Source organism: Plasmopara halstedii, assembly GCF_900000015.1.
Source record: "Plasmopara halstedii genome assembly, contig: Scaffold_2386, whole genome shotgun sequence".
NCBI lineage: Eukaryota > Oomycota > Peronosporomycetes > Peronosporales > Peronosporaceae > Plasmopara > Plasmopara halstedii.
This window is the reverse complement of record NW_020189293.1, coordinates 695,906-710,840: the sequence shown is the minus strand read 5'-3', so window position 1 is coordinate 710,840 and position 14,935 is coordinate 695,906. Positions and strand designations below refer to the sequence as shown.

At 42.9% G+C, this 14,935-nt stretch overlaps 4 protein-coding genes across 4 annotated transcripts; 3 read left to right on the top strand and 1 right to left on the bottom strand.

Annotated features, from left to right (window-relative positions):
* Window positions 1–2,638: 2,638 nt before the first annotated feature.
* On the top strand, window positions 2,639–3,468 carry PHALS_03589 (Protein of unknown function DUF4464; the record flags this gene model as incomplete). The annotated part of the gene is made up of 3 exons (XM_024717828.1): window positions 2,639–2,974; window positions 3,038–3,310; window positions 3,373–3,468. 3 exons carry the CDS (start codon window positions 2,639–2,641, stop codon window positions 3,466–3,468), a joined length of 705 nt encoding a protein of 234 aa, XP_024583288.1.
* A 133-nt stretch (window positions 3,469–3,601) lies between these two features.
* PHALS_03588 (rho gtpase activating protein 2) lies at window positions 3,602–5,634 on the bottom strand (the record flags this gene model as incomplete). Its single annotated transcript, XM_024717827.1, has 7 exons — window positions 3,602–4,117; window positions 4,190–4,354; window positions 4,426–4,602; window positions 4,671–4,772; window positions 4,840–5,277; window positions 5,343–5,387; window positions 5,458–5,634. The coding sequence occupies 7 exons, from the start codon at window positions 5,632–5,634 to the stop codon at window positions 3,602–3,604; spliced, it is 1,620 nt and encodes a 539-aa protein (XP_024583287.1).
* Window positions 5,635–6,347: 713 nt separating this feature from the next.
* On the top strand, window positions 6,348–6,575 carry PHALS_03587 (uncharacterized protein; the record flags this gene model as incomplete). Its single annotated transcript, XM_024717826.1, has 2 exons — window positions 6,348–6,435; window positions 6,499–6,575. The coding sequence occupies 2 exons, from the start codon at window positions 6,348–6,350 to the stop codon at window positions 6,573–6,575; spliced, it is 165 nt and encodes a 54-aa protein (XP_024583286.1).
* Window positions 6,576–8,593: 2,018 nt separating this feature from the next.
* Window positions 8,594–12,144, top strand: PHALS_03586 (kinesin-like protein; the record flags this gene model as incomplete). The annotated part of the gene is made up of 5 exons (XM_024717825.1): window positions 8,594–11,409; window positions 11,716–11,744; window positions 11,814–11,830; window positions 11,891–11,965; window positions 12,061–12,144. 5 exons carry the CDS (start codon window positions 8,594–8,596, stop codon window positions 12,142–12,144), a joined length of 3,021 nt encoding a protein of 1,006 aa, XP_024583285.1.
* Window positions 12,145–14,935: the final 2,791 nt, after the last annotated feature.

Sequence of the window (14,935 nt, the reverse complement as noted above, 5' to 3'; positions counted from 1 at the left end):
CGTAATACACGACGCGCAATTTTTACCTTGTTTGGCAAAAGCTGGACGGACATTTTCTGTAAGCTCGCCTTAACGCTCACAAAATACTGCAAATAACACGTTCTTCCAAGCGATTTCGACTTCAGTACTCTGCTCTGTACTTGATCAGAACAGTTGATCATTCACATTCTATTATGAGACTGAGGTATCAGCCATAATCTAATGATTGTATATTCCGCGGAGTCTGCACGAATTTTGGTGCTGCTCACAGAGCGACTATAAACTTTTATTTTTCTGACCTTCAAGACGCGTATGACAATGTTCGCATATAGATTGTTGACTCTTAAGACCTCAAATACGTGACGAACTGCATTTCATAGCTAGCAGTCTACCTTCAGACCGGCTACAAAATTATATATTCAAGTCGCGCGTACATACGTGTCTCACAAACCCTGTGACCAAGTATTTGAGAGCGCTAAAGCGTTTAAAGATCTAGTGGCGCCACGAGCCTCTCCCTGAGCAAACTGCTATGGGGGTTTACTGCTGTAAGTGGTATGTCTTACTTTATGATAGACTTTGTGTAGCAGCTAAAATGCACTGCTCGCGAGGGATGATGTGCCACAATCGTCGTGCTTATCACGAGATCAACTTCATGGTAGTTTAAGTGGTGAGTCAGATCTGTTTACTTCGATAGCAACGGAGACACCAAATCATTTGGATCTTTCACTTTCTCGGAGTCAAGATGCGTCTATCGCTAAATACAGAACTCCCGAGGAACACTCTATTTTGTCTGAAAAATTCATTCAGATCCACAAATTGCTTTTCGACTCTAGTAGCATGAATTTCACAATTTTGCTAGATTGTGCGCTTAGAGACTTTGCGATTTCAAGCCGCAGTATTTTTGAATATCTCAGTATTGCCTCACACCCAATATCATTTGTTCTTACGCGACAGATTGTCCCGTTGTCGTAGGTACAATGACACACCACAATCCTTTCGAAGCGGGAAGTCACGTCGTATGACTTTTGGTCGCTATGACCTGGGAATAATTCTCCACCCGCATCTTTCGATTGATACCGCCCATTATAGTGTTGTCTCAGGGGCAGTATCTTTCATCTTCTCGACACTGTGCGAAACACATTATCCGCATCATGTGGTGCCTCAACGCAACCAAGAGAGCACACAGGGAAAATTTCATATCAGTTATTGACTTAGCAACATGTGATGGTGGTTCTATGACTACGATACAGTGTGAGCTATGTTTTTGGTATAAGTAGCGGCTATTCCCTTTGTAGTTATTGGCTGCATGACTTGTCGTAGCGTTTCTGAGTCCACGTACTGAGTGCGTAACAAATGTTACACACTTATCAAGTGTCACTTGCGCCTCCCATAGCTGTAATTTGTTACCTGCCTTGTGATTGCACGCTAGTATGACCGGTCACGGTCATAGAGATATTTACCAGCGACGAAGTATTTCATATCCACTTCTAGCGCCCTCCTTGGGCTCTTAATATATCTTGCTGTTAGCGGAGCGTATTCACCCGCTCGCAGAAATGCTGATAAAGCAACAGCCTCAAGATTGGTATCTTCACCCATGCGACCCATAAAAAAGCTGGCGTCTCACGTAATGTGATTTCTTAGTCGCGAGACTGTCAAAACAGTCGTCAGTACGCGGAGACCCTGAAAATACATCTGTGTGTTGAGCAAGGGGAGCAGTAACAGTTTCACTTTTCTTCCGTTAATAAAGGACCCGTAAAGCCTCAAATGCTTACGATGCACTCGAGCTCCGACAGACTTGTCCTAGACAATCTACTAACGTAACGAATTATCTCACGATCGAGAGTCTACAAACCGAATTTGTTTTGGTCCGTCAGAAAATACGAGGGTGACTACGAGTGCTATCAAGTGCAGCGGGTTGCAACACAGCATCTTACCTGAAGAGTTACATTTTTTGTAAACAACCGCTCACGTACCTGGCCTTCGGGGGACTTGAGTTAGTACTATGAAAAATAACCAGTGGATATATTTTTTTGGCCAACGTACCCCCCCAGTACACACGCATAAGCTCTATTTGAGTCTGTCTCACAGGCTGATATCTCCAAACGGTCATTGTGGTGTGACTGGAGCCTTCCTCAAACAAATAAACAAAACACGTATATTCAACTTGCAGGATTGAGCATCCTGGTGGTTAATAATTTATGCGACATCATGAATTAGCCGCCTTTTTTAGCGCGGTGATTTTACTTGGAGTGGCACCTGTACAAGGCGCTCTACGAGAAATATGTTTTGCTTGACGCCTTCGACCTTGCATTTAACTTCAAACAACTTCGCTTCGCCTCGACTCAAGCCACACCACCAGCAATACGATCTCAATAACTCGAAACAGCACGTCTTCCTTTGTTTCGCAATTCTTATAATACCATGTTTCTGACACTAGAAAAACAGCCATATAAGTCTCAAATAAATCATTTTTTCTTCGTGTTCATCAACTATTCCTATTCCTTACAATCCATCAAACCACAAACTTTGTATCTGTATGTTCAGAAAAAGCTGAATAGCTTACTTTTGACAAAAATAACTCTTGAATGCAAATAAAAGTCTACTAGAAGCAATCTTTCTCTCGGAACAAGTAGGTTTGTGCCTTTTCGCTTTAGTCAGAATGGGAGAGCTTCAGGACTATCAGTATGCAAGTGAATCATTGAATTGTTTTCCTACATATGAGGATTACTTGGACTCGCGATTAAGCGAGACTGATCGCTTTTATCTTGAAGATGAAGAACTTGCTCGACAGCTAGTGGAGTTAGGCTATCGTGGAAGTGGCGAGACATTGCGTCGTGACGATTTTGAGGCGAGGAAGAAAGCCGAGCGAGAGCGCAATACACATAAAGCAAGTGTTTTGAAGCCTCTCGCAAGTGCTGGAAAAGATTTGTCTCAATATCCATTCTTGGCAGCTTTAGCAAGTCGGGAAGATCTCGTTCGAAATGGAAAATTAACCGTAAGGTCAAATCTTGACGAATGTGTTGAATCTTTTTTGAAATCTTGAGGTTTATGTTTCTAGTGTATCATTTTTATACGAGACAAGAATGTGAAGGGTCAAGAGATTAGCGGGTATATCGACTACGCATTGCGTCTAAAGACTGAGCCATTTGAATTGTATTTCGAACAAAAGAAAAAGTTGCTACCAAAATCTTCAGATTTGAGCTATTACAATTGGGAAACTCAGACGTCGACTTCAAACTCAACGCCAAACTTTCAAGTGATTGCTGATAGCGAAACGGGTCTCTTGTTTAAGAATAAGCGCGACAGGAAAGTCGTGAATGTTGATCCAAAAGTGAGAAAACTGAAAGAATCTTTTTGTTGCTGCTAATCGTGATTCGATTTATTAAATGGTAGGCAAATCCAGGGGACAACTCAACACGCACAGAGATCAAGACAAAAGAATATCTTCAAGTTGTACTTTACGATCATATGACTCGTCGCAAGACTTAGAACTACAAAGTTAATACACGTTGATTACGGTCGTGAATTGTTTTCTATATTGTACACGTCTGACCAAAACTATCTACAAGACCAGCAAGCCAAAATCTTCGAAAGATGCTGTGTCTACTATAGAGTGCCGCATTTATGCGATGGCCCCAATTATACGCTCCAGCAAAAGTCGGTATCCGTTCTGAAGAAGAAACTGCTGAAATGGTCCGGCCTCAATTGCCTTAAATAGTCTCTGCTGAATGGGAACAATCACATTAGTATGCGGAAAGTCAACCTTGCCGTCGCCATTTGAAACTGTACTGAGCTGATGATTACTATGCTCGGACTCAAACGATTGTAGCAGGTCGTTTAAGTCATTAGCATGTGCAATGCTAAGCAACTGAATTGCCTGGATAATCGATTTCAAATGGTCCCATTCGTCTTGCGCTGTACGTTGAGTTGACATTGTTACAAGTCCATTCTCGCGGGCTAAACAACTTCGGCGAAACAATTCGCACTCAATCCACGTGTCAAGCAAGTTTTGAAATTGGGTCGTAGAAACAAAGTCACGAAATAATTTGAGCGTATCTTCTCGGGAGAGCACACGCTCGAGCAACGAAGGCTCTGTTGCTGGCAGGATACACGCTTCTTGCTCGCTTCGATTCACAGCCTAGACAGATACAGTTTAGTGTCAGCTTGACAACAAAACGCCAGCCTAATCTGGTGCAATATAAGCTCTTACGTCTTCAGTTATCCAAATTTCGGCTTCATACAAACGATGATTCTCAGAGCATAGGCCAATTTGGACATGTAAAGCGTGAATCCAAGCTACCATCTCGTCCTTGCTACTAGCGCAGAGCTCATAGTCCCGCCTAGGAGTCTTGAGCTGAAACGAAAAGGGTACGCGCTATAGAGTAACGAAAAACGTAATGAGATAAGCTAAAGAACCAAGATGTTGTCATGAAAGCAACCACATACCACTTCGGGTTTGGCTTTGGCAAGAACAGCACCAAGCAGACTAATTGAAGTGACTTCTCGCTGATTAACATGAGATTTACAATAATAAAGCTGGTCTCCCTTTATGATAAACCACCGCTTTCTCCAAAGACTTGAATCTCTCGAGCTCGCCTTTTGAAGATATCCTGAATGTACACCCTTAAAAAATTACTGTCAGCGCTTCATCTACCATATCATCATTAAAGTGACCACTACTCAAAATTTACCTTTCCTAATAAAACTGGAATAATCGACTGCTTTTCTCTCGACCGCTGTCGTCGAGACGGCGCTGCGCTTTCACTGATATCCAGATGAGAGCCCCGAACATCCTATTTTAATAACGATATATCAACAAAACAGAACATGATCATAAGAACCAATCTCTTCGCTTTTTACCTTCAATACAAATTTGACAGGCGGCCTCGACCGATGTTTGAGTTTTGGACCGTTAGTATTTGCAGGTGTGTCATCTGCTTCCACGGTCTGCACGGGTCGCGCCCGATTTAGGCGCTCCACCAGTGGTAAAATAAGTTCTTCGTCTCTTAAAGTTCGTGCCGATAGTGATCCAGCATTGTCCGTCGGAAATACGACCACAACAGCGTAATTTATAAACTCGTGCACTGGAATTTTAATCTTTGCGGCCATGGACTGCCTTACCTCGAGCACTGTTGTGCTACTGAGTAATTTAAACACTGTTGAAGATGTAAAATTATTGTTTTCAAAGTAAATTCGAGCAAACCCTGTACGATCGTCGCCACCTTTTCCCTTTGATGCCCGCATGATAGCAGTAGTACCGTTCGAAGTTCCTAAACTGCGCTTACGCTCTGAACTCGCCTGCATCATTGCAGTTGAGCTATTGTAGCGTCTCATGGGTACAGAAGCAGTAAAATTGTCAGTACCACGGCCACGCGATGATAAAGCCAAGACGTTGGATGCCGACTGAACTGTTTGCACTCTTGATGATGTAGTTACACGTTCTTCTTCATCGATAGAAAGTGGAGCAGGTGGTGGTACCTTCCCTTCGTCTGCCAAGTCGCGGTACCGTGTGCCATCACCTGAGTCAGAATAGCTGCTACTAGAAATGGCAGTGGCTTGGCGAGACAAGTACTTGTCATAAGAGTCGGAGCTAGAATCCACCTCATGGTTATTCGACTTTTCTTCCTGCTCTTTAAAAGACTCAAGAGACTCCATCGCGACGACCGCGCACAGGGAACCGAAGAGGTAGTGTTCGTGCCGTCGTCGCACAAAGCAGAGAGAGTAAGGGAGAAATTAATCTCGCAATCAGCCGATTGGTTGGCTGAAAATCGGCTACCTGTCAAGACTTTTGGAAATATTACCATCTAAATCATTTAAAATAATTGAAGTAATTGAGAATAGTACTGAGATTTCTTTGACGCCATCGTTATGTCTCTTAACGCCTGATCCAAGCTCGGAAAGAATCGATGGCCAAGGAATTTTAGCTGTTGACAGTCGCGAAACGTGACACTTGCTTCATTGAAAGAGTTGAGCCTGTCTGCTAACCAGAAAGGCGGAGAGTGGGAAATTCAAGTGCTTGTGAATATGTACTGGATAGCTAAGGTTCTCATTTATTAGTCTGGTCGGGTTGAGAAAGTCTACGTACCAAACGCAGCAAACAATCGCACGAATCTTATGGACAAGACCCGACAAAAATTATTGAATGATAGTTTAGGAAGAGGTAGAGGAAGAAATTTTCATTAACAGAAATGATTAAAATATGTATCTGGCTATCAGAGGTAGGAACCAATCTCTGTGCGTTTGGTAATGCCAGATCTGAGAGTCATAGCTTCTCTTTGTAAAGCTGCACTTGATGCATGTAATGCTTTCGTAGAAGCTAGCTCAAGTACGTGCAATCGGATGGCGAACTTCTGGTACAGCAGATCCGTATGAAGTTCTCACTGGGTACTTACTACCTTGTTCTGGATATCATTTTACTGGAGGAAGTGAAAAGGAAAGTGCCTTATCATGGTGAGCGTATGCATTACACAATTGCCTCTCGAACCAAGACGAAATACTTTGATGAAGTATTATAATTAGAAATCGGTACGGCTGAGTATGATGAGACTCAGCAATGTGGGACTCATGGACTGCGCTATGATTTTAATGACAAGTAGTACGACATAGTAATATCTTACGCTAGCTTTACTTCGAAAAGTTCGAATTCCTCAAAATTTGGCTGTCAGAGAGCCCATTCTCTGTGCGTAGATTAATCTGAACTTAAAAGTCAGAGCTTTATCTGTGCGAGGTTCACGGCAGTTTGGTTGCATGATACGTGGCGAGTGTAGCGAAGTTTATGGGATTGATCTAGCGCTAACAATCCTAACTAAATTAATGATAAACAACTAGTGATGCTGTTAGCTACACCCCGCCAGGTGCAAAATTTTTAATTTTCGTTGCTTCACCTTCACGCATTGCGTGAGCTCGAAAGTTAGAGATTGCGAGCTGTACGAGTTCACCATGTCATGGTCCGCAATTTTTTTCTTCTTGTTGCAGTCTTAGCAGCAATCAAATTAAGTATTTCTTTAATTAGATCCACGGAGCTTTACAACTATGATTTCCTCAATCGATTCACGGAATAGGTTCACATTCGCTCTTTATAGTAAATGAAGGGAAGAACAATACTCAGTTTCGCGTGGTCCTTTACGCGAGTGGAGATCAGGAATTGGCAAAGAGTCTTATAGCAAACCTTGTTGGACTACCCCGAAAACGCGGGTTGAATAAATATGAAAAAACAGGCAATCCAAAGAAATCTTAATTTTTAAGTTTTTAGCCGGATCTTCATAAATATCGATATTCTGACACTTTTGAAAGTAGGATGTAAAGTTTGACCAGTCGCACCTAATAGAAGACTAAGTATATAAGATTATAGTACTTGACAAGTAGTACAACGCATGTACTAAGTATCAATCTAAATAGAAATATAGCAGCAGCATCCTTCGTTGAGGTAGTTCTGTTGGTAAGCACACGCAAACCTAGCTCCTTTGTGTTTGAAATTTTCAAGTCGAAGCTTTACTTGTGCAAAGTTCATAAACGTCGCTTAGATGATTGGTCATAATGGGAGTTATTTTCTCTCTCTACAAGAGCCTTTTGTTATTTATAGGAAACACACGTGTGTTTTTTAGCATTATCCTTAAGTTCTGATATCAGGATGTTTTAGAATCAGTTGTGCGTCAGTTGTCCGGATTTATTCTACTGTAAATACGCCGAGGCCACCAACTCAAGTCATTCTCACGTTTCATCACCACCTAAGAATGCGATTATATTTCTTAGTGATCGTATTTATAACTTCATCGATTGCATTTAATTGTGCGCTTAGCGCGAAGGTCCGAGCACTAAGGGAGGCGTCAAGTACTGAACAATATACTGGTCATGCTGTGAAACCTGTCGAAAAGAAAACCCAGAAACGCCATCGACATTGGTATGAAAGTGATGACGACGACACGAATCGTCGCCGCCGCTACCGACTGAAGCACTTTCTTCTCTTTGGGTGAGACTCAAGATGTGTAAATTGTTGATTGATTGAGAGATTTGGGGAGAAGCGTGAACAAGACGTAAGCATTGATCACGTGTATTATCAATGAAGATTGATACTTTCAAGACGACATCTCATTTTACATGATTAGATTGCGAACCAGAACGATAGCGAGACGTAGCAAAATTTAAGAAATTGCACTTGATTTGATTCAAATTATCTCTACCTTCTGTTGTGACGGTATTGCCACTATTGACTACACACTCAAGTCTAGCATATCCATTTTCTTCTTTACTTTCGACTGAAGCGTTCAGCAGACTCCACAAGTTGTTTTGATGTTAGTTTATCATCTAGCGGATTATACGTTACCAAACATGGAACTTGAGCTTGTGATGTGAACAAGATGTACAAGTCGCACGTGGACCATTCACTTTATCTGGATGCAGCCCTAAAAAGTCAAGTACTATTCAGTTCAAAATGCTATCAACCAGTTCGAAATCTAGTACCATTCAGTTTCGGAAAGCTACCTTACATGATCCAAACGCTTTGTGCCCTAAAGATGTACGTAGCTATGTGCTGAACCGGTGGAATCCTGGTCCCTTTTCTACCTAGCATTCTGTCTCTCACACGTCGAGGCCGCTGTGGTCAACGTCACTGCGAATGCATTCCCCCACGTCGTCTACGTCTTCCACTTCATCACTCGACGCTCTACTCGATGCAGACGGTTCACATCATTTGATGTTGTCTCAAATGACAGCGCATCGCTTCATGTACGGTCGTAACGTCATTCAAGTGCCGTTTAAACAGCCAGAGTCGAATGAATACGTGACTTTGGTCCTTTCTCAACTTGAATTCGACACGATGGCAGTACATATTCCTCAATACGAAGACTTACCACCTGAGGAAGTACTAGAGCGTATCACTCAACTGCTGCATGAACAAACAAGTAAAACGTACCTTCGTGGAAGTACAAGCGATGCAATAATCTCGAATGAACAAGGTGATTCGCTTGCTGCATTCCAAAGTCGTCTCTTAGAGCTTGAATACGAGCGAAAGCGTCTTTATATTAAATGGAAAGGTGCGAAAGCGCTTCAATTAAGTCTCACAGAAGAGAATACTGCGCTTCGTGTGCAATTGGAACAAGCGGAACAACAGGAAGTTGAATTCGAAGAATTGGTACAGAAGAATGAGTTGTTACAGTATCAGACGCTGCACTTAGGGAGTGCTATTGTCAAATGGAAGACTGTAGCTGATTGTACAGTTCAAGAATTACGAAAGGTGCAGCAAGAAGTTGCAGCGTTAAAGGAACAGGTCAAGCACGATTTTAATGATCTCATGAGTACAGTACAGAGCGGAATGAGTACGCTAGAAGAGCAAGTAACGCGACGAGAATCTTTGCTACAACAGAATTATGTTGCTGAGAAGAAAGAGCGAACAATGATGTTGGAAAAGTATTACGAACTGTCCGGACGAATTCGAGTTTATTGTCGCGTTCGACCTAGTCGAACAGCAAATGAGGGTAAGACACTGGCGGTAGAAATTCCACGACCGAATAATTTACTGGTTACGAGCTCTCAAAAAGAATTTGCTTTCGATCAAGTGTTTGGACCACAGTGTACGCAGCAAGAAGTGTACGCAGAGTTAAATCCACTCGTTGCATCGTTCATGGATGGATACAATGCGTGCATTTTGGCGTACGGACAGACCGGATCGGGCAAGACACATACGATGGTTGGAAGTGAAGACGGACTGTTGGAAGATCTTATAAATGGGCGGATGGTTCATGCTGGTGCTGGAATGATTCCACGCGCGTTGGAGCATGTATTTAGCGTGGTACAAAAGCGACACGTGATGTATCAAGATTCACTTCGTGTGAGTATGGTTGAAATCTACAACGATCAGATTCTCGACCTGTTGCATGAAAGCAACGCTGGAACAGGTCAGAACGTAGTTGTGAAATCTGAGAAGGAAATCACGGCTCGTGACGTTGAATCATATGATCAAGTGAATGCTGCGATACGTGATGGAAACGCTCATCGGAATATTGCAGCGACTAAGATGAATGTAGAGAGTAGTCGATCTCATGCGCTTGTGTTCTTGCATCTTAAAAGTCAGCACCGAGAGACGCGCGAGGTGCGAATGAGTACTTTGTGTTTGGTGGATTTAGCTGGCTCTGAACGCATTGCACGTAGCCAAGTGGAAAATGATCGATTGCGAGAGACGCAACATATTAACAAGTCGCTCGCTGCTCTTGGAGATGTTGTGTATGCACTACAGCACAAGGCTAAACATACGCCGTTTCGTAATTCAAAGCTCACGTATATGCTACGGGATATGCTGTCTGGACAAGCAAAGACATTAGTGATGTTGCAAGTGAGTCCTGATGCTGTAGACGCTGAAGAGACGACGTGCTCATTACAATTTGGTGCACGTGTAAGTCAAGTTCAGATGGGAGCAATCAAGCCAAGTGTTGAAACTGGTGCTCTCTTTAGGCTTCAAGAAGAGAATCGGGTGCTTGAAACAAAAATACAGACAGCAGAGGCACAGGTGATTAAATTGCAGCAACAGTGTCAACAGTTTGAACATGAATTATATGACGCACAGAGCAATAACGAGGCGTTTAAACGACACTTGTGGTATCTTGACGAAAGCCAGCAAGCTTTACATGGCTTTAAAACGGATGGTACAATACAAGAGGCTTCTTTTCAACCGCTTTCACGGCCATCAAGCCCTACGCTGTCAGCCAAATCTAGTCGCAGTGCTGCGTCGACGACTTCAGCGCGATCGAGCCGTTCAGTGAGGTCAGTGCAGTCAACAACTTCATCATTGCAAAGAGCTACCTTTTACCGATCCCAAAAATCACCTGTGTCGAAACCTGCTCTCAATTTAGTAGTGTCAGATTCGGCGCAAAAATCCTCAGCCGTCCCTCGGCTTCAACGCCTTAAAGCAAAGGATGAGCGTTTCGAACGATTCGACTTGAATGATGAAAAGGTAGATTCATACCAACGTCGCAAGTCGCTAACAGCAGGTCAAACTGCCGTCAAAGAGTATCATTGCGAGTCGGGGTCTCCGCTTCAATCGCGTTCACAATCCGGCACGACAACGTCTCAATCTCTACGACGGAATGATGTCATCTCGGCAGAGTGTCAAAAGCCGCTGAATCCTTTCAAGACAGCAAGTCCTCCCGCCCCGACATCTGCTAGACAGCAAGCTTCAGCAGGTTGGTTATCGAAAAAGACGGTAGCATCGACAAAATCTCCCGTTTCGTCTTCAAAATCATCGCTCGATACACGCACGTTGCATCGTGCCGCTTCAGCACCGTCAAAACCTCCTGTGTTTGCGTCGTCGAGAGCCGCGATAGGACCTGCAAAATATGGTACCGAGCCGCGTCGCGCTTCCTTGAAAAGCACTCGTACCTCGCTATCGTCTGCGTTAGGCACCTCAGCACGACGAGCGCTGGCTAGTTCGCACACGGGGTTTGACTGGAAATAAAGTCGGAAAAGTTAAACTCCATGCACAGCGCATTTGTGGGTATCGAGGTCAAGCTCGTTCAGTTCCTTTTTGACCAAACGAAGTTCATCTCCGTCTTAGAATTGTAGCGAGTCGACTATCACTGTGTCTTTTGTCCCATGTCTTCGACAGCCGATCGAGTGGCTTGGGCGACGGAAGCACGACTGGATCCGGTGCTTTCGTCTATTTGACCAGCGCTTTCTGTCAAGTGATCGAACAAGAAGATCGCTATTTACTACTTGATATAATTTAATGTTATTCTTTGACGTCAGCTCATGTTTCATGCACATTGAATTTGCTAGTTCGCAGCACGAAATCATTCAGCTATTAAGCATTTGAGACATATACCAGCGAAACTTCAAACGTTTAGCATCAAATGATTTGGAGGTTTGAATCGTATATTACCAGCATGCTTATTATTAAACGAATGAGAAGTGTTTCACACAGGAAAACACATTTGATGGTAACCTAAGCCAGCAAGCTGTGCATCATATGATGGATGACCCAGCAGAGAAATGTTTAGTACGTAATGTAAATTGATAATTGACATAAAGGTTTCGTTGTGCCTCAAGCTAACGATATACATGCCTTCTTCGTCTAATTTTTCACTGCACAAGATCTGCGATTGCCGCTTAAGAAATCGGTCAAGACAGTGCAATCACGCATCATGCGATCCATTCCAAGCGTTGTTGCCTCTGTAGCCTGAGTTATCAAGCTCTCTGTTATTAATGATGACTTCCATGATTTAGTTTGAGAATCGCCTTGACCTATGACGGATGTAATCTGCACAAAACACTGTAATGCACCATCCAATAAAATTTGTATCACAGTGGGGACACAGTCATTTTTTGTTTAAAGACTGGGCAAAATAGTGAATGTCATATCGAGGAAAAATGCAGCGGGGCTACCGTAGCACTTTTGCTTAAAGGAAGCTAAGCTAAGGTCGATGACCTTACGTTCTGTACTAGAAGCAGTATGAGTGTAGCGGATCGCAATCCGCTTATTCCAAGTAGTAACCACAACTTTAATCCAGGGCAAAACTCTTTCGTTCAGATTGTAAACTGTATTTTATATGTTTTATTTGCGGCAAATATCTAAATCTATAGATTTTACTAATTAAATAGTAGAACCTAATTAATATACGCTTCTTGTTAAGGTGTAGCCACACCATCTTGTGGTCAACCCATTTTTCTGTGACCCACCCCTTTATACCAGGATACGTGTAACCCATGATACAAAAAAAGTCCATTTCTTCCAGTTGAACTTAAAAATGCCTGTTCGCAATAGAATAATCCAAGTGAGGATCTACATGACTCAAAGATTAGGTGAGAAAGGCATCCCCCGAGCCGTCAAACTACGATCTATGCTTAGTGAGGCGAAGGATTTGTTCTTCATGAAGAGCGACCACAGTATCACTTGGAGTACCAACCCGGCCAACCCGGCGCCTGTGCCCAACTAAGAGTCATACGGCAAAGCCATTTTGGAAAGAGATTTGAGCTACCGGAACCCACACACTCAGATTAAGCATTCTCTACCGCGATATGCTGGTAGCCATCTGAGCTATTTTTGAAACCCAGTTCCATACTCTGTATTACACTAAGTCGAATTTTTGGTCAGTGGGGCATCCAGCCCACCCAGCAATCACACACCCATTTGGGTATGAGTTGGCAGACAGAAACTTCTTTAGTGTGATTGCTCGTCCACTTAAGTGACCTATTTCCGGCTGCTTTTTTCGGGTTCTGTGGGTATCGAACCAGGTAAGTGACTTGGAACCATTATCAGTAAAAGTGTGATTCAAAACAAGCATTGGATTTTTGCTTACCTACCCTTAACACATTTTATTACAACTAAACTATTTCAATTTTTCCGAAATCCACATTACATGTAGTTGAATTCTGATTAGTACTAGAATATCGGTAGGTATGACAGTGACGAAACTTCAAAAAGGAGTCATGTGGGCTACTAGCCGCGAGTTGGAAAGTATAGATCGATTTTCCAAGAGATAGTCATCATATGTTTTTAGTATTAGTATGTACCATTAAATCATAAATACATGTACTTTTGAATGGCACAGCTTACTAGATATCATATTGCAAAAGAAGTTTTTGGTTCCAATCCTTGTAGGAGCGCTCGTAATCATCTTTTACGCACTCTCTGTGCGTCTGTAAACACGACTTCTGAATGTCGAAGTTTTCTCTGTGCAACGTCACGGCACCCCTCTTTGCACTTAATTGCCCTTTTAGCTCAGCCCCACAATCAAGGAGTGAAGATTAATTCAATACCGGTGTGATGAGCCATACCTAGCCATTGCATGATAGTGAATTTTTGTTGTAAACAGCTACTTTGACGTGTGTTGTGGGGAAAAACACAGGAATTACAGTACGACAGATCCCACATGCACTGTGTGACATCATTGGATGATGTCATGAATGCTCTGTGTGTGAAATCATTGCAGTGATAACATTCGAGAACTAGTCAATACAATCCCCAACTTTGAAAATCTACACCGGTGATGAGACCAACGTGTCTTTACCATATGAAATGATTTGTGCAAACTATTCACTTTGCGGGAGCTTTCCACGGAGATTTTAAGTTTAAAATTATCGTAGTTCGCTTGTTTCAACCTCAGGGCACCAAATCTTCAAATAAAATCAATTACAAATTTTACAAGGACCCCCTAAGCTCACGTCAGTGCTCCAAAAGTTCTATATATCAGCTCTATAACTTTCACTTCGATATATGTAGATTTTACACGTAAAACCTCCAGGAGCTCTTGTGGTGCTATACATGGAGCCTGAGGAACCACAGACCTTGTCAATACAGTTGCAGTTTAACCACATTACTATTAAGCCTTCCTATTTAGCGCAAGCGTGCGTGTCGTGCATAAGGCTGTCATGATTAGCTTTCCGATCCTGAGCCCAGAGATAAATGACCGGCTTAATAAGCTACCGCCATCTTAAATCCGAAAATTGGCTGGATAAGAGCCTGGACGGTCATAGCTTCAAGTCGGCACCTACAAGATTTGAAATTGCTCTGGGAAGGCACGATCAGAAGCTCCGCAACCGGATAATATAAAAGAAACATAAAGTTCCGACTGTGCGGCCGCTGAAGTTGAACAACCGGTATTTTGGGGGCATAACGGAAAATGTTGGTCTGTTAGGATGAGGGAAAATGAGTTAAATATCTTTTCATCTTGTTCAGAAAGAAAGCACGAAGCACCGCGCTTGCAGACACCACGCCGTACCGCTTTGCGCGAGAATGAACACAAACGTGCAATACCTTCGTAAATTAGGCGTTCTCAACATTAGATGAGTCGAAGCGACAAATTTCGCGGGTCTTCGAACCATCTTACTAGGCAAATTTGGTGCGCTCTAGGTTTCTTTGTCTGTCTGCCGAGGGAGGCATAAATCGGTAGACTATGGCGCTAAGGAATGCTTTTACCAAAACGGCATCTGGCCCTTTCCCGGAAGCAACATCTTCATTGAGGGTCGC